This window comes from Bos indicus, chromosome 19 (assembly GCF_029378745.1).
Source record: "Bos indicus isolate NIAB-ARS_2022 breed Sahiwal x Tharparkar chromosome 19, NIAB-ARS_B.indTharparkar_mat_pri_1.0, whole genome shotgun sequence".
Taxonomy (NCBI): domain Eukaryota; kingdom Metazoa; phylum Chordata; class Mammalia; order Artiodactyla; family Bovidae; genus Bos; species Bos indicus.
In genome coordinates this window covers 34,882,298-34,900,064 of record NC_091778.1, presented here as the reverse complement: position 1 = coordinate 34,900,064, position 17,767 = coordinate 34,882,298, and the positions used below count along the sequence as shown (strand labels likewise).

The 17,767-nt window shown below is 49.6% G+C and overlaps 1 protein-coding gene across 7 annotated transcripts in view; it reads left to right on the top strand.

The window, feature by feature from the left end:
• SPECC1 (sperm antigen with calponin homology and coiled-coil domains 1) overlaps window positions 1-17,767 on the top strand; it is a 206,724-nt gene that overhangs the window by 47,687 nt on the left and 141,270 nt on the right. For all 7 annotated transcript variants that reach the window (XM_070773131.1, XM_070773132.1, XM_070773133.1 and 4 more), the window contains 2 exons: window positions 8,981-9,147; window positions 16,103-16,241. In XM_070773131.1, coding sequence (XP_070629232.1) covers window positions 9,001-9,147; window positions 16,103-16,241 — 286 coding nt within the window. In that variant the 5' untranslated portion in view covers window positions 8,981-9,000. The remainder of the gene's footprint in view (window positions 1-8,980; window positions 9,148-16,102; window positions 16,242-17,767) is intronic.

Genomic DNA, 17,767 nt, shown 5'->3' with positions numbered 1-17,767 from the left:
GATCGAACCATTGTCTCCTGAATCTCCTGCTTTGCAGGCAAATTCTTTATTGCTGAGCCATGATTCAAGATGCTTCTGCCTAAATTGAGATGAATCCAGTTCCCTCCTCCACTATAATTTTTGCTTTGTTTTGTCTTTATCACATTTTTAAAACTTGTGGTGGTGAAATACACGTAATATAAAGTTTACTGTCTTCACCATTATGAAGTGTTCAGCTCAGTAGCATTAAGTACATTCATGCTGTATTGTAACCATCACCACCATCTATCCACAGAACTGTTTCTTCAAAACAGAAACTCTGTCCCCATCAAACAATAACTCCTGTTCACCCCCCGACCCGCGACAGCCCCTTGAAACCACTGTTTTACTTTCTGTTCCTATGAATCTGACTACTCTAAGTACCTCACATAAGTGTAATCATACAAGTTTTTCTGTCTTTTTCTGCCGGTTTATTTCACTTAACACAATTTCCTCGATATTCATCCATGCTTTTTCTTCCTTTTGAAGACTGAGTAATATTTCATTGCATGTATAAACCACACTTTGTGTGTCTACTCATCCATCAGTGGACATTTGGTTTGCTTCCACCTTTTGGCTGTTGTGAATAATGCTGCTGTGAACATGGGTGTGCAGTAATCTCTTTGAGACCCTGCTTTCAGTTTTGGGGGGAATGTACACAGAAGTGGAATTGCTGGATCATATAATAAAATCTGTTTTTAATTTTTTTCAGGAACCCCCATACTGTTTTCCATAGCAGTTGCACCATTTTATATTCCCAGCAACAATTCACAAGAGTTCCACATTTGTCCACATCCTTGCCAATACTTGTCATTTTCTGGTTGGGCTTGGTTTGGTTTGGGTTGGTAGTAGCTATCCTAATGAGTGTGATATGGTATCTCAGTGTGGTTCTGATTTGCATCTCCATGATGTTGAGCATCTTTTAATGTACTTTTGACCATGGGTATATCTTGTTTGGGTTTCCCAGGTGGCACAGTAGTAAAGAATCTGTCTCCCAATGCAGGAGACACAGGAGACTGGGGTTCAGTCCCTCAGTCGGGAAGATCCCCTGGAGAAGGAAACAGCAACCCACTCCAGTATTCTTGCCTGGGAAATCCCATGGACAGAGGAAACTGGCGGGTTGGAGTCCATGGGGTCGTAAAAAGTCGGATATGACTGAGCACACATGCATATCACCTTTGGAGAAGTATGTATTCATGTCCTTTGTCCATTTTAAAATCAGGTTAGTTTTTGTCATTGAGTTGCAGGAGTTCTTCGTATATTCCAGATGATAACTCTGCTTTAGTCTGCCTGGGCGCTCATAACAGAATACCATAGACTGAATGCCTTAAACAACAGAAATTGATTCTCACAGTTCTGGAGGCTGGGAAGTCCAAGGACAAGGTGTGGCCATTGGGTTCTTGGTGAGGGGTCTCCTCCTGCCCTCGCGTGGCTTTTCATCAGTGTGTGTGCAGCAGAGAGGTCTCTCTCCCCGCCTCTCCTAATGCACCAATTCTACAGGATTAGGACCCACCCTTATCACTTCATTAACCTTAATCCACCCCCTGAAAGCCCTATCTCCAAATGAAATCACTTTGAGAATTAGGGCTTCAACATATAAATGTGGTGGGGGAGGGGCTCAATTCAGTCCACAGCAAACCCTTGCCAATGTTTTCTTCAATTCTGTGAGTTGCCATTTCACTCTGCTGATTGTGGGTTCTCTGATGCATGGAAGTGTTTAATTTTTTAAAAAATTATTTTCTATTTGCTTGACTTTTTGTCTGCATTGGGTCTTCACTGCTGTGCATAGGCTTTCTCTAGTTGCAGTGAGCGGGGACTACTCTCTTGCAGTATATGGGCTTCTCATTGCAGTGGTTTCCATGCTGTGGAGCTAGGCTGTAGAGCGTGGGCTCAGCAGTTGTGGCTTATGAGCTTATTTGCTCCATGGCATGTGGGATCTTCCCGGACCAGGGATTGAACCTGTGTCCCCTGCATTGGCAGGAGAATTCTTAACCACTGGTCACCAGGGAGTCCCAAGTGTTTAATTTTGTTGTCATCCAGCACATCTTGTTGCCTGTGCTTTTGGTGTCATATTTAAGAATCCATTGCCAAATCCAGTGTCGTGAAGCTTTTCCCCTGTGTTTTCTTCTGAGGGTTTTACAGTTTTGGCTCTTACATTTAGGTCTTTCTTCCACTCTGAGTTAACTTTTGCCTGTGGTGTAAGCTAAGGGTTCTACTTCATCCTTTTGGTGTGGATGCCCAGTTTTCTTAGCACCATTTGTTGAAAAGACTGTCCTTCCCTCTGAATGCTCTTGGCACTAGACAATAGTTTATATTCCTACTCTTTCAATAGACCTTTTGAAACTGTGCCTATAGAAAGAGCTCTTGAAGTACCTTATTTCCATCTCCTTTTGTATGCCCTTGACTCTTTCCTATAGTTCTTTGATGTGAATCCACATGCTAGGTAAGGAAACAACCACTGGTTAGTGGCCACCAGCTCTGTGGGACGCTGGCTTCTTGGTTCAGCTTTGGGGACAGAAGGATGGCCCAGGGCAGTATTTCTGAGGGTTTGATCTCAATATAGCTCCCAGATTACAGCCTCTCTCCAGGATCTGCATTTCATATTTAAAGGCCAGCGCCTCCTGTTTTTTTGTTTTTGTTTTTTTAAATTCCAGATTAAACCCTATTCGTTATGGTCTCCACCTTGTGGCAGTCAGTCATAGCTTCTGCAAGTCCCTTTTCCATTTCCAGACTGTGGTTTCAGCTTGAGATGGTGGGGCTGGTGCTGTGCAGTTGTCCTTTTCTGTTTAGTTTTGTTTCATCCCTTCTTGGTTCTCATTTTCTTCCGATGACTTCTGCTGATGGGATCAATTAATTTTTGTTAAAGTTTTATGTATGTATTTATTTTTGGCTGAGCTGGGTCTTTATTGCTGTAGACTTTGTCTAGTTGCAGTGAGCGGGGGCTGCTGTTGATTGCGGTGCTTGGGCTTCTCTTTGTGGTGGTGTCTCCTGTTGGGGAGCACAGGTACTAAGCTCACAGACTTCAGCAGTTGTGGCTCAAGGGCTCTAGAACTTGAGCTCAGAAGTTGTGGCTCGAAGGCTTAGTTGCCCCGTGGCCTGTGGAATCTTTCCAGACCAGGGATTGAACCCGTGTCCCCTGCATGGGCAGGTGGATTCCTATCCTGCCTCTGTACCACCAGGGAAGTCCTCCATATGAATTTGCCTTTTCCCTTCTGATGCTGTGTAGAATCTTGTTCTTTACAAACTAGGAAGGATTGAATCTAAACAAAATGGGATGACTTTTCATCTCGAGACCAACAGGAAATAATAAGCTTTGAAGAGCTTCCTTTGGCCTCCAGCCGGAGTCCGGGATTCCCTTGGCTGCTCCCGGGCCAGGTTTTCAGCGTAAACATTCCCAGGTTGGGTGGGAACCGAACCAGGTGCCAGTTGAGGAGCCTGGGTCTTCCTCTGGAACTGAGTTTCGCAACCTGGGGTCCCGACAGTTTAGGCAGGACCATTCTTCATTGTGGGGCTGCTCTTCGGGTACTGGGGTGTCCAGCAGCATCTCTGGCTCCACCCCCAGCACCACCCCGCCAAGTTGTGACAGCCCAGAACAGCTGCATACACTGTCAGATGTCCCCTGGGGGCAGAATCCTCCGCCCACCCCACTGCAGAGGTCAAGAGCAAGCCCAGCTCGGGTTCTAGAAAGCTCTTGCTGGATATTTTCAGCGTGCCATTCACTTGCCTTCTGTTTCCTGCCGAGTCCCCTGGTAGTTGAGCTATGTGAACATGCTTATTTTGTTTGTTCTCAGACTTGAATGCCTCCGCTCTCGGCTTCCTGGGGCTTATTGTACTTGGAGTGCAAAGCTGAATGCCCTCTCCCACCCCCAGACACTCCTTATTATTTGCGATGGTCCAGAATAGTTTCCTGGCTGCCTTTCTCGCCTTAAAAGGATAACCAGTCTGAGGCCCGAGACTGAAGCAGCTGAGCTGCATGCTGTCTGACCCTCCTGCTGCATGGACCGTGTCGTGTTCCTAACTGTTCTCTCCCTCTCCTTCTCGTCCATCTTTTTTACTTAACTCCACTCAATTTATGAGTTATGGTTTAAATAGAAGTCTTACACCATTCTAGAGAGGAAAGAAGCTTGATAAGAATATAAAATGAACAATTTAAGGAAAACAGCCCTGGCAAGACCCTCTCCCTGCCCTTGTGGAGTGAGTTCCTAAGTTTTAAGCGTACCTTGGATCCTCAGATAATACAGGTTTGAACTGCGTGGATCTACCTACAAGTAGGTTTTTTCCTACAGTGGATCCTTCAGTACATCTTGGTCCATAGTTGGTTGAATCCGTGGATACCAAGGAACCACAGACTCGGAGGGACCACATATGTGGAAGGACCACAGACATGGAGGGACCCAGACATGGAGGGCCGACTATAAATGATGGATAAATTAAGCTCCACTTTGTTCAAAAGTCAACTGTAATTTCTTGATCAGTTTGATCCTCTTCAGTTGGTTAGAAGAATTTTTAGGAATCAGGGAATTACTCATAGAAATCTTTTTTTTTTTTTCCCCATCATCTTGTGCTTGGCTAGAACCCATCTGTCTATTTTCTGTTATGAACTCATAAACCTAAGAGAAGTGTCGTTCATCAGCATGCACACGGTGTTGCCTTTCAGCCACTGGGGCCAGTCCTAGTGACTGTGGCGTGTCTGCTCGTTGTTCACCCTCCTCTGCACTTTCCCTCTGTTGGGTTTCCAGGTGAACACAGGCTGCTCTGTGAGCAAGGAGAGACTTGGCTTACGTCTGGAGTGTCTGTCTGGTTCCGGCCACTGGACACTGAGTCCGTGGATTCATTGCTGGGTGTTGCTGAATCGATAAAGCCAAGCAGCTCTTGGCTGAACACCATGAGCATTTGTGAGTAGGCAGCTGGTGCTCACTGAGTGTCTTCTGTTGTGTGATGCAGGCACCAAAAACTCCATTTATCAGGTGAAGATGTTGGGAATCGTAGTGTTTTGAAAAGCATGCCTGAGCCTGGGCGGTGAGCAGTGGAGGTGGAATCCGACCGGGAGCTCTGGATCCGGAAGCCTGTGTGCTTTCCTCAGAACACTGTCCAGGGAGGCCGTACCCATCCCTGGTGTGTAAGAGCCAATTAAAACTGGATTTGAATCCTGGCTGTATCGTAAATTCTGTGGTTTGGGCAAGTTCCTTAACCTCCTAAACAGAACCAAGTGTCCCCATCTTAGACTGAGGGTGATGCTACCTTGTAGGGTTATGATAAGGTTATGACACGTGAAGAGGGCTGAGCAGCGCCAGGCCACGTGTGAGGGGCAAGAGGAGGGTCAGAGAGGAGGCAGTGGGAAGTAGATTGGGTGAAAGTCTGCAGAAGCTGGGAGTAGGCCTGGTGCCCTGCCCAATTCCAGCAGGAGGATCCTGGGGAGTGGACAGTGAGCAGGGCCAAGAGCAGGCCAAGCACTGTGGGTGGATGGCTCCAAGGATGTTCCTTTCGGGGTCCATTCCTGGAAAGCCCAGGGCTAGGTGTGGGCAGAACAAAGGAAAGAGGAGGCCTCAGAAGATTTGAGGGACACGAGGAAGACCCGGTCCTGCTGGAAAGGGCAGGCGATGCTTAACGAAGTCCTAGACATGGAGAGTGGGGAGCAGGGCGCCGAGCTGGCCTTCAGCCCGGCTGGAGGCTGAAGCACCCCCACCCAGCACCCTTGTCCTCTCCTCGTCCCAGGAAGTGGCACTGCTCTGGTGGAGCCTACTACCCCTCAGGGCGTATTCCCCCCAACACAGCACCCACCCCAGCACCCCTCCCCCGGCACTCTCCCTACTAATAGGACTCTCTTCCTGGTTCAAGGGGAGATGTTACTTATTTCATTTCTGTATATTTTGAATTCTGGAAGAAGATGGAATTTGAAGAGTCTGGCTGGTGCATGAATACAAGATAGATGTCTCCATCTGGGAAAATGAAGGAAAGACAAGGATGAAGAGTCACGCAGTGTGGAGGGGCCCAGGGGAGGAAGGTCCTCTGTATATCTGGATCTGGGAATAATCAGATTGGGCTCAAGGTTCTAGGAGAATAAAGATGTGATGATACAAATAAAGTAACCCTGAGAATTTTGCCTCAGAGCAAGTAACTGAAGCCTTCGAGAAGTGGCTGCGGGTCTTTCAGGTGACTGTCTGGAAGGTTGTCAGGTTTGTTGCCAGAGACTAAGAGTTTAGATCTGGAATTTTGACTGAGATGCATTTTCCCCCTTTCCTTTCTCTTCTTTCTCCCTCCCCCCTCCCTTTTTTCCTCCCTTCCTTTTTTTTTTAAAGATGTATTTTTGGCTGCTCTGGGCCTTCATTGTGGTGCACCGGCTTCTCATTGCTATGGCTTTTTTTGCTGTGGAGCACGAGCTCAGTAGTCGTGGCTCATGGGCTTAGTTGCGCTGTGGTGTGTGGGATCTTCCTGAGCCAGGGACTGAACCTGTGTCCCCAGCACTGGCAGACTAGGCCACCAGGGAAGCCCCCTTCCTTTCTTTTTCTTTCTTTTTTTATGCCAAGGGCTTAGGGAAACATTGGGAAGATTTTCTACCACCTTCCTTCTGCTTTTCCTCTTCAAGGTCTTATCTTTCTTCTGGGGAATGAGTACGATGCATTTCATTTCTAGGTTGATGGGTAGATTTTGGAAAGCACAGATGCAGTATAGAATCACCTATGTTTTCACCAAGTAAGTCCTGCAACAGTCATCTCTAAGTAGTTGCAATCATCACCTGAAAGGGTGCCTTGATTAAACAGATACTTTATTTGTTGTTTCCATTAGTCAGACTGACGTGTCACCAGTTAGTTCTACAGTCATGGGTAAAATTCATCAGCAGTTCTCTCCAAGAATCACTCAGGCTATGTTCATTCATTTTATATTGAGAGTCCTAATAAAATGAGTTGCTATATAGGTCTTAACCTAGGAATTCTTCCTTGTTGCTGTGGAAACAAGCATTAAAAATTGTGGGCCGAGAAAGAAAAATAGCTGGTGCTAAACATCTGTGAAATACACAAGAAGTGGTTGTTTAAATACAGAATCTTAAAAATCGTGATACCTGGAATCAAGCTGAGACTAATAAACTGTTGAATTAGTCATATGACTAAAATCGTGAGTAATTTTTCTCAGAAATGCTTTAGAAAACAAATTGCTGTGTTAAAATACTATTTTCACCTGTAGTCACATTGGCACAGCTGCCAGGATAGCAGTGCTCAGAACGAGTGCCAGGTATGGTCCTGGACAGTGGCCACCAGTTAAGCTGTTTAAGTAGGAGCAGGGGCTGGGTGGCCCCAGCTGGGAGACCATTGGTTGAAATGATGTCCCCGGGAAAGGAGACAAGAACAGGAGGACATCCCCGCTGCGCCAGGCTGGGGGAGGCAGCCTGTTCATTTTCTCGGGGGCAGAGAGGGGTGTCCTGGGATGCGGTGAGGGGAGAGGTAGCCCAGGGCTGCTGAGCACCAGCTACGATCCAGGAGGCAAGCAGTTAATTAGACCCGGCTCTGGGGTCTGGGGCTTCCCGCGTGGCGCAGTGGTAAGGAATCTGCCTGCCAACACAGGAGCCACAGGAGATGAGGGTTCAGTCCTTGAGTTGGGAAGATCCCCTGGAGGAGGGCATGGCAACCCACTCCAGTATTCTTGACTGGGAAATCCCATGGACATAGGAGTCTGGTGGGCTACAGTCCATGTAACAGTCCATGGGGTCACAAAAGGGGTGGACATGATTGAATACCTGGGAGCGCAGCCACTGGCATCACTGTCACCTGGTGGTTGGTGGTGGTTCAGTCGCTCAGTCGTGTCCGACTCTGCGACCCCTGTCTGTGGGATTCTCCAGGCAACAATACTGGAGTGGGTTGCCATTTCCTCCTCCAGGAGATCTTCCTGACTCAGGGATCAAACCCAGGTCTCCTACATTGCAGGTGGATTCTTTACCAACTGTGCCACTAGGGAAGTCCAGTGGTGGTGTTTTTAAAGTGCATTTTCCAGTTTGTTTCTTATCTGCGGTTTTTGTCCTTGACCTCACATCCCTGGTCGTGAGCATCCACAAGGACAGGCAGAGTCGGAGTCCCATTGTGCTGCTGAGAGGGAAATGGGCTCAGAGGTTCATGGCCAGCCGGCCCACATCCTCAGCAGTGATGGCAGGACCCAGGCCACCTTCCTTGCCTTTGGACGTGGGTTTCCCCCAGGTTTTTAACCACATCCTGCTCCTTTGCACAAGCTGTCTTTCCTAGAATATTTTAATTGAGTAACTCTACCCTATAATGGCAGGTCTGCCTGATCAAAATCTTCCCAATTAATTTTTAATTGATACCATTTTTGTCCAAAAGAATAAAAAAAAAGCTGTGCTTCTGTGAAATTGAATTTTCAAGTAATTCATTTATGTCTATTTGGAAATTATGGAAGTTGCTCGACTGTCAACCCTAAAATGGCAAGGCTTACAGACACAGTATGTCTCAACTCCAGCTGACCTGTTTTATGTGGGGAGATACATGTATTTCCACATTGCTGAAGAGTAATGTCATAACGTTTCCCTTGTAGCTCAGTCAGTAATGAATCTGCCTGCAGTGCAGGAGACCTGGGTTTGATCCCTGGGTTGGGAATATCCCCTGGAGAAGGAAATGGCAAGCCACTCCAGTATTCTTGCTTGGAGAATCCCATGGACAGAAGAGCCTAGTGGTCAGCCCACGGGGTTGCAAGAGTCAGACATGACTTAGTGACTAAACCATCACAACCCATGTCAGAACATGGGTAATGGTGCACGTGTTTTCAGTAGTTCAGTGAGAGCTGTTGTGAAGCTGTAGAAAGGAACCTGGTGGGAAGGTACCATCTCAGGAGGAAGGTGCTCTCTGTGCATCCTCATCTGGAGGCTTGTTCTCCATGACAGTGGTGATGCCCATGGTGCATGGGGGTGAAGCTCTGTCAAGTGTGGACACATGGGTTTTCTTTTCTACTCTTTGTACAGAAGGACTCCCTGGGACAAACATGAGGAGTGCAGCCAAGCCCTGGAGTCCAGTGACCAGGGCAGGGAGCCATGGGGTGGACCGCCCCCGGCCCCTCCCCGTCCCCTCTCCCGGCATGAAGAGCTCCAAGTCTTCCACCTCGCTGGCTTTTGAGTCCCGACTCAGCAAGGTATGGATGGGACAACGGGCAGGGCTGCTGGGTGCCCCGAGACAGTGAGCAGGCCCTAGGAGGGCCCCAGCATAGCTTGACCTGAAGGCACAGAGCAAAGAGGGTGCAGTTGAGGTGCCCTGGGCTCAAGAGGAAATCTGTAGTTGAGCAGAGACAGGGACCCCCTGCATGGACCATGTGGACTCTCCAGCCAGCATCTGACCCCGGCGTCCACTGGACGGGCTCAGGGTCACCAGGGTCCTCATAATCCGGGTGTCACTGCCCCACTGGCCTGCATCTGGGCTTCTCCTCTCAGGGTTCCCCTCCCCCAACCAGGGCAGCCCCTGGGGGTCTCCCTTGCTGGCTCCTCCTCACCCTCTGGGGTTCCTAACATAAGTGGACTGGGGCACCTCCTTACACCCTGAGATGAAACTCAGAGACCTTGTCACTGGCCTACACATACACACACTCTGGAGAAATCAGTGTGGCATCCTAACTATAGAAGGAACATCATTTATAATTAAATCATCACGTTTCCACCTGCAACTGCCTGTGTGTGGCTTCACTGAAGGACCTGTGATGCTTCTTGGGGCCCCATGGATGTGGCCACTCTGAGCAGACAGATTCAAGGTTATCGTGTTGATGACTTGGGCACCGGGAAGGCTGGGGTAATGGTTTGAATGCTGAGCACTCTTGGTGAAATTGTGAACCCAAGTGCAGTCTTCCCTTGTTCTTCTTAGAAAGTCGAGTGTATCTTAAAGTCTTACAAGAAGCACATTGTCTTTATATGTAAAACAAAGGGGTGCTCTCCACTTGGATAACAGTCAAAGACGCTCCAGCTCTACAAGTGTCTGAGGGATCTGTGAAGCGTGTGGATGCAGACAGTTCCTTGTGCCAGGCTCTCGGAAGGACATCTGGGGTCTCCATCTTCCCACCCGGTAGACACCAGTACCGCCTCCAATCACGGTGGCAGCTAAAGCTGCACCCACAGAATTCTGACACACTCCCTGAGGAATGGCACTGTTCCTGGTAAGGACAGTTCTTGTAGGAGACAGCGTTCACTCATGAATTCTGACACCGTATGGGGGTGACACATGGATCTGTGTCTCCAGCCAGCGCTCCTCCGGCTGCCTTTGTGACCCACCTCCTGGGCATCTGGAGGCCCCTTGAGGGTGACATACTCCACATTGACTGGTCTCCTTCCCCTCTGTCTCTCCCGCCTGCAAACCTGCTCCTCTGTACTCTCCCTGTTCCAGTAAATAGCAGCTTCCTCCTGTCGTCGCTCAGGCAGAGCCCTGACATCATCCCCAGACCCTCCTTTTCTCACATTCCATGGTCCACCTGCCTGCTCTTGACTTTGCAGCCTATGTTCCATTCTCAACAGAAGCCAGGTGGTCCTGTCAACACAAGTCGCTCCTCTGCTTAAAATCCTCCAGGCTGTCCCCACCCATTCAGAGGGGAGTAAAGTGTCCTCCCACCCCGCGAAGCCTGGCTCCCCGGGCTGCGTGCACACAGCTTCTGGGCTCCCCCTTGCTGTCCTGTTGCTCCCTGGCAGTGCTCAGTGTGGGCTGAATGCCCGGCAGGGGCGGTGGGTGTAGGAACAGCTCGCTGAGGAGGGGGTCAGACAGGCCACATCAGGACCCCAGCTCTGCCCGCTCCTGGCTGTGGAACCTCAGGCAGGCTGCGTAGGTGCTCCGAGATGGGGTGAGGACTGTATCTGCCCTGAGACATAAGTGTGGATAGTGTCCTGCACATAATTTTGTTTATCATTATTCTGTTATCCTGGCCCTGACCATTATTTCCATCGTTTTAATTTTTATTGTCTTTGACCTATTGGGAGACATCTTCAATGTGGATTTTAAATGAATACATACATTTCCCCCATAACCGACCCTGAGAACTTCTGGAATATATTAAAATATTTTCAAGCAGTGTTTAATCACAGGTGAAGCTCAGGTGTGTTTCCTACTGATGATGAACCAGTAAAATGGTAGCCATTTCTGCCTTTGATGGATGTGTGTTTTGGAAACTGGTTCCAGTGGGAGGACGTCGGGGGAGACACAGACACTCCTCTGGAGGCTCTCGGCTCTTGTCCTGGTCCTTGGGGTCGCCAGGCCTGAACCTGTGAAAGAGGGTGATGGTGTTGGGGGAAGGAATAGCTGAGAGCTGCACCCCACTGCTCTCTGACCCTCCTCTCCTCTCTGCCTCTGTGGGCAGAGGAAGAAGACAAAACCCAGAGCACAGAAGAGAAAGAGGTGACAGACACTGACAGAAAAGCAAGTGGCTTCCCCCTCGAGTATTTTACTGCCAAAATCTGAGCACTCAGAGAAGCTAAATTATACACTGAACATGACATCCCACCAGCTGGACGCCACATCTCACTACGGCTGCTTTACAGGACTTCCGGGTGGCTCAGTGGTAAAGAATCACCTGCCAGCGCAGGAGACTCGGGTTCAACCCCTGGGTCAGGAAGATCCCCTAGAGGAGGAAGTGGCAACCCACTCCAGTATTCTTGCCTGGGAAATCGCATGGACAGAGGAGCCTGGTGGGCTACAGTCCATGGGGTCACAAAGAGTCAGACTCGACTGAGCACGCACACATTACCTACGACTGCTTTGCAGGAGATGGACACATATAAGTGTAGACAGATATGTTTTCACTGGCCCAAAATAGGCAAACTAAAACACATGCACTGAAGTAGAATGAAAGACCCTGCTTCAGATGCTGGCCTGAGCTGTGGAGCCGTGGAGGAGCAGATGTGTGTGGGGAGGAGCAGGAGCCTGGATGGGATGGCGAGGGTAGAGGGGCTGCTGTGAGTCCTCCTCATGTCACTGAGCCCAGCACAGGGAGGCAAGCCCCCCGGACTCCCTGATGCAGACAGGCCACTAGAAGGCCCATGTCTGTTAGTCAGGACTCTCTTGGTCACAAATGACAGAACATTGACTTGAACAGAAGAGAAATCTATGGAAGACATCTGAGGTTCTGGGTCACTGTGTGCAGGACAAAGGTGCAAGACAGGAGCGTAGAGAGACCAGGACCATGGACGGGACTCCCCGGGACGTCACGTCACCTTTCTCTGCTTCTTTGTCATCTTCTTTGTTACGTGGTATGAAGTCTGGCTGTCAGTCCTGCCCATGCCTCCCCCATTCCTTGGAGGGCCCAGCTAATGCTTGCTTCTGGTTGGTTAAAAGAAAGCAACAAGCAAAGTATTGGGAAAGGTCTCTGCTTGGTGGGCATGAGTCATGTGTTAACCCCATCCAGTCCTGTGGCTGGGGCTCAGGGTCCCCGTAAAGCTGTCTCATGGTTTATGTTCTCCTTGAGTCTTGGGGACTGGGTCAGTCCTGTTGTTGTCCTTCAGGAAAGAACGCTCCACAGTTGCACTGCCCGAAGCAGGAACTACCAGCCCGTGTGGCGGTGATGATCCCTGAAGTGTGTTGTGAGTGCAAGACACACATCAGGTTTTGAAGACCGAGTGCAAAAAAAGGAAAAGACCTCATCGGTGTGTTCTACATTAATTTATAATATTTTGAATGTATTGTGTCCAGAAAATATATCACTAAATTTAAGGTTGCCTGTTTCATTTATGTTTTTTAATGTTCCTCCTAGACCATGTAAACTTAGGTCCATGGCTTGTATAATATTTCCACTGACAGTGCTACTCTAAAACCTTTTGGTTTTCAAAGTGTGGAACCCACAGCAGCAGTACCAGCATCCCCTGGGAACTCATCTGAAATGCAGATCCTCAGGCCCCACCCAGAGCTAGGGGATCAGAAACTTGGCAGGGGCACTGGGGCTGGGGTGCAGGCGTCCGTCTGCGTTTTAACAGGCCCTTAGGATTCTGACAGACCCTGAAGTTTGAGAACCACTGCTCCAATCATTAACATGTTTTGCACCTTGAAAGACCAGATTGTGTTTTGTGCGATTATTTGAGAACTTTAACATCCCCCATCCCCTTTTTGTGGAATTGAAGGAATATCTTAGCTACATGAATCTGTGAGCTGTTCAGACATTTTCCTTTTGTAAGCTTTCATGTACAGGTGCTCAGCAGCTTAAATATCAGTGGAAGTGTTGGTGAAAATACTTATTAAACACATCAAAGCAAGACCAATGCTTTCGTAGGGATCTTGTATAACAAACCAGAGATCTCAGGTGGTGCCGAAGCTGCATTCGATGACCAGGAAACAAAGCCAAGAATGCAGCCGTGAACAGAGAAAGATGAATTAGTAACCTCACTCCAGCCATGTGGCCGGCGTCTCCTGGCTCCTCTTAGGCTCTGGCCCAGTGGAAATGTTCTGTGTCTGATATTGCCTCCAAGAAATATTAAGAGAGGCTTCAGCTGTTTGCCTCAGAGGACAGGAAGGATCAATCTAGGGTCTGTATATCCTGCCTCTGGGGAAAGTGCTAAGCAGTGAATCTTTCTCCAAAGGAATTCCTCGTGGAAGGTGCAGGAGAAATGAAGGGCTCCCTGTAAAAGCTTTGCTGCCACCCAAACGGGCCATGCTGCACTAGGGAGACAGCACGACACTGGCCTGGAGCACGTCTGTCTTATCCTTTTGCCAGTGAAGGATGGGATCAGATCTTTTTATAATACAGGTTGGGACCCCAAGTCCAAGAAGAGGCCGAGGAAGCTGGGTACAGTTGGTAAAATGGAACTCAGAAGTGGGCTTCGGAGTTCACTCAGATGCGTACCATGGCTTGATCTGTTTATCAGGTGAAGAAACAAAAGCACAGAAAAAAAAACAAAAGCACAGAGATAAAGTGATTTGCCCTGGGTCACACAGCCAGTAAGAGGCAGAGCCAAGATTCCAACCCAGGATTCCAAGTCTGGACTTAGAGCTGGTGCCCTAAGCTGCCACCCTGTGCCGCCCATGTGACATGGCTTTCCTTCAGCCCTGTCCACAAGCCCCGGTGGTGTCCCCAGCGTCTCCTGGCTCCTCTTGGGCTCCAGCCCAGTGGAAATCATGCAGGCCTTGGAAACACAGTCCCGGGCCTGCTTCCCAGTCCTGCCTCACCCATGCAGCCTCGAGCGAGTTAGTTAATGCGCTTTGTCAAGTCCAGTGTAGTCGAGTTATGTTTTGAATTGGAAGTAACATGTGAGTCAAGGACGTAGAAGGACCCAGGCTGCCGCATGTCATCAGCTCCTATCTGTTCCCTTAATTCTACCTCTGACCCTCCAAACAGGCTTACCACCCAATCTTCACAGCAAGAACTTGACTTTGCCTTCCTTCCACCTCCCCAGGTGCTCTCTCTGTTTCCCCACCCCTGCCTGCCCTCCCAGCTGCCTCCTCTCTCCCCTCCCCCAACCTGCCCGAGCCCTCCTTCGCTTCTGCTCACAGAGGGGTCTCTCCAGCAGACTCAACTGGATGGCTCGCCTGGCTGGAACACATGGGTTTCCCTGTTGTCTGCTCATCACGTCCGAATCCTTGTCACTGCTTCTCCTCATCCTTATTTCTCCAGGAGCCAGGAGGGTCCTGCCCTGGCCCCATGTGCTCCCCCTTCCTTCCCCACCCTGCTCCCTGCCCCCAGCTCTTAGCATACACCTGCAGCCTCAGGGACACCCCATCCACTTGGTCCTCCAGGCCTGGTCCAGGGCACCTGCTCCGTGAGGATGCCCACACCTCCCGTTTTTGTTTTCTTCACTGTTCATGAGTCACCACACAGGAACTAGCCCCTTTGCTGGTTGTTGACCCTGAGAGCAGGCCGCCCACTCCGCTGTGACCCGTGTGCACCCTGGCCCATGGATTCGGCACATTGCATGCACTGAGGGTGGACGCCCAGCTGGCAGTAGGCCTTCGGAGCACAGTGTCCAGGATGGTGGGAGCAGCTCTGGGGGCTGTGGTGAGAGGAGAGGGGGCCCAGGCTCTCTGTTCCACCCCCTCCCCGTTCTCCCTCTCTGGGCTCCTTAACCTTCAGGAAATGGCCCTAGAGCAGGATGGGGCCCTTGACCAGTGTGGTGGCCCGGGCTTCCTGCTCCAGGTCTCCCGTTGATTCGAGGGAATTTTCATGCTGTTTCTTGGAGTGTCATGTGTGTTTGCGGAGGCTCCAGACACCTGCCTGCCTTGTCTTTTAGAAGGATCCCCTCCACAGCCATCTTTAACCAAGACTCTGTAGTTGGGAGAACTTATTTGTGGTTTTTCTCCTTCAGCTCAGGTATTGTTTACCTGGGCCAGAGTGTGAGCTCATTTAGGGCCACCCCTCCCCGCACCCCCCCCCCCACTTCAATACCCTTCAGCAAATGTTTGTTCTCTGCCTTCCCTGCCGGGGAAGGAGGCAGACAAGGAGCAGGGGTCCTGCTGTCTTTCTGCCATCCCTAACCATTCTTCTGGCTCCACAGCAGTCCCTCTCCTCCATCTGAACATGGTGTGTATGAGGTTGCCTGCCAGCGCTTGGGGTGGGCACCTGTGGATGTTCACCTGTTTGTATCTCTTCCCTCTGAGAAGGGAAGAACCTCCAGAGGTTTTTGTGCTACTTTTTATTGTCTTTGAATTTCTTGTGTGTCGCTCTCTCCTGACTTCTGTGTGCCATCTAGTTCTTTTTTCATTGGTTCCCAGTCTTTTAACTTAAGAAAAAAACAATAATACATCAGGACCATCCTGGTGGTCCAGTGGTTGACTCCCTGCTTCCAATGCATGGGGCATGGGTTCCATCCCTGCTTGGCCTGCACGCTGGGGGCAGGAGGTGGGGGTGTCTCAGCCAAATAATACATAAAAATACACATCATATTTTTAAAACTTCATTATTTGAATGTGATTGATGGGTGGTGACTGCCCACGACCTTACAGGGATCTCTGAAGCAGTGCTGGAGGATCGCGCTAGGACCAGAGGGCATCTGGGTTTGTCCACTCTGCGCTGTTCCCTCCGGCCCACTGCTGCCCGAGGAACGGGGTGGGCAGGTGGGGCCCGCTCTGTGGTTTGCTGGTTTTTGGCGCTCCTTCCCGAAAAAGCATCTCTTCACCCTTTCTCCTCCACCTCTCAGCTCAAGCGGGCCAGCAGCGAGGACACCCTCAACAAGCCCGGGGCGGCCGTCGCTTCCGGGGCAGCAGCTCGGCTGAAAAAGACGTCCACGTCCGGGGCCATCTCCGAGCTCACGGAGAGCCGCTTGAGGGGCCCCTCAGGTAGGCGGGAGTGGGGACAAGGAGAGAGTCAGGCGGTGGGGGTGGGCAGGTGGGAGGGTCTCAGGGAGGTGGGGGTAGGTGGGCGGGGTCTGGGGAGGGGCGGGACACGTAGGGGGAGCCCGGGCGGAGGAGCCCTGGAGGCCCTTTCTTGTCCATTTGAAAGCATCTCAGGGCTTCACTCCCCCTTTCCCCGTAAGGTCTGTCAGGACCACTTTGAGTCAGGAGCTTTTAGGCAACATTCCACAACGGGGGGGTTTCTATGTCTCGGGGAAACAGACACAAGGGGACATGGAGGCGGTGGGGAGCCCACTGTGTCCCTCCGCCCCTCTGCTTGTCCGTCACTTTGCACGTGTGGCCTTCGTGGGGATCCAGGCAGGGTGGTACAACCGTGGGGCTGTCTTGGGATCTTGGTGCCGAAGTGTAGATGAGTGCGTGGGCCCGCAGGTCCCTGGCGGAGTTGCCCAGCCTGCATCCTGGGTCTTGTGGAGACCAGGAAGATCTCAAGACTGCTTACAGTCGCTCAGACGCCGGTGGCTGCTGAAAGCCGTGGGCATTCTCTGCGTTAGCAGTTTCTTGAGAAACAGAAAAGGTTTTTTTTTTTAAATCCATTATTCAGAGCATTGCAAACTTAAAACATCAAAGAATATATTTCATTTTCTTTTGCAGCATGTAGATAAGAAAACTGAGCTTTCCGTGGTCCAACTCACAATGCAGGCCCATAAATAATAGTAATGTGTTGCTTAGTCATCCAAGATGGGAACAGCTAAAATGTTCATTTATGATAGGGGTTTAATGGTAGCTTGCTTGTGACTTTTTCACTTTTATGTAAAATATCACAGATTAGCTTTCAAAGGCACATTTTAATTTACTCAGTTTTCAAAAAGTTGAATCTGTAAAGAATATATGTGACTTTTTTTATGATGTGGGAATGGCCTCATGTTTATCTACAACCAGTTTTACTTTTCAAAAGACTGGTTTCATACTAAATATATACACATTTGGTTTTTCTAAATAATTATATTTATTGATGTGCAGGCTTTACTCCACTTGTGGTGAGCAGGGGCGACTCTAGTTGCTGTACTCAGGCTTCTCCCTGCAGTGGCTTCTCTTGTTGCAGAGCACAGGCTCTAGAATGGGCTTCAGTAATTGTGGCTCCCAGGCTCTAGAGCGCAGGGTCAATAGTTGTGGCTCACAGGCTTAGTTGCTCTGCGGCATGTGGGATCCTCCCATATCAGGGCTGGAACCTGTGTCTCCTGCATTGGCATGTGGATTCTTTACCACTGAACCACCAGGGACGCCCTCACACATTTTGTTTTTAAAATACAGCATATGAAAGTACATATATTTTTATCAAGCCAGCCTAAGACAGTTTTTACAAGTTAACAAAGCACCACTAAAAAACTAACCGACTGACCTCGCTCTCAAATATTGGTGTAAAAACGTGAGGTGAAAATTTTAGCAAGTAGAATTCAACAAATTAACAGCAATAGTGCATATCAAAACCAAGTGGATTTATGCTATCCAAG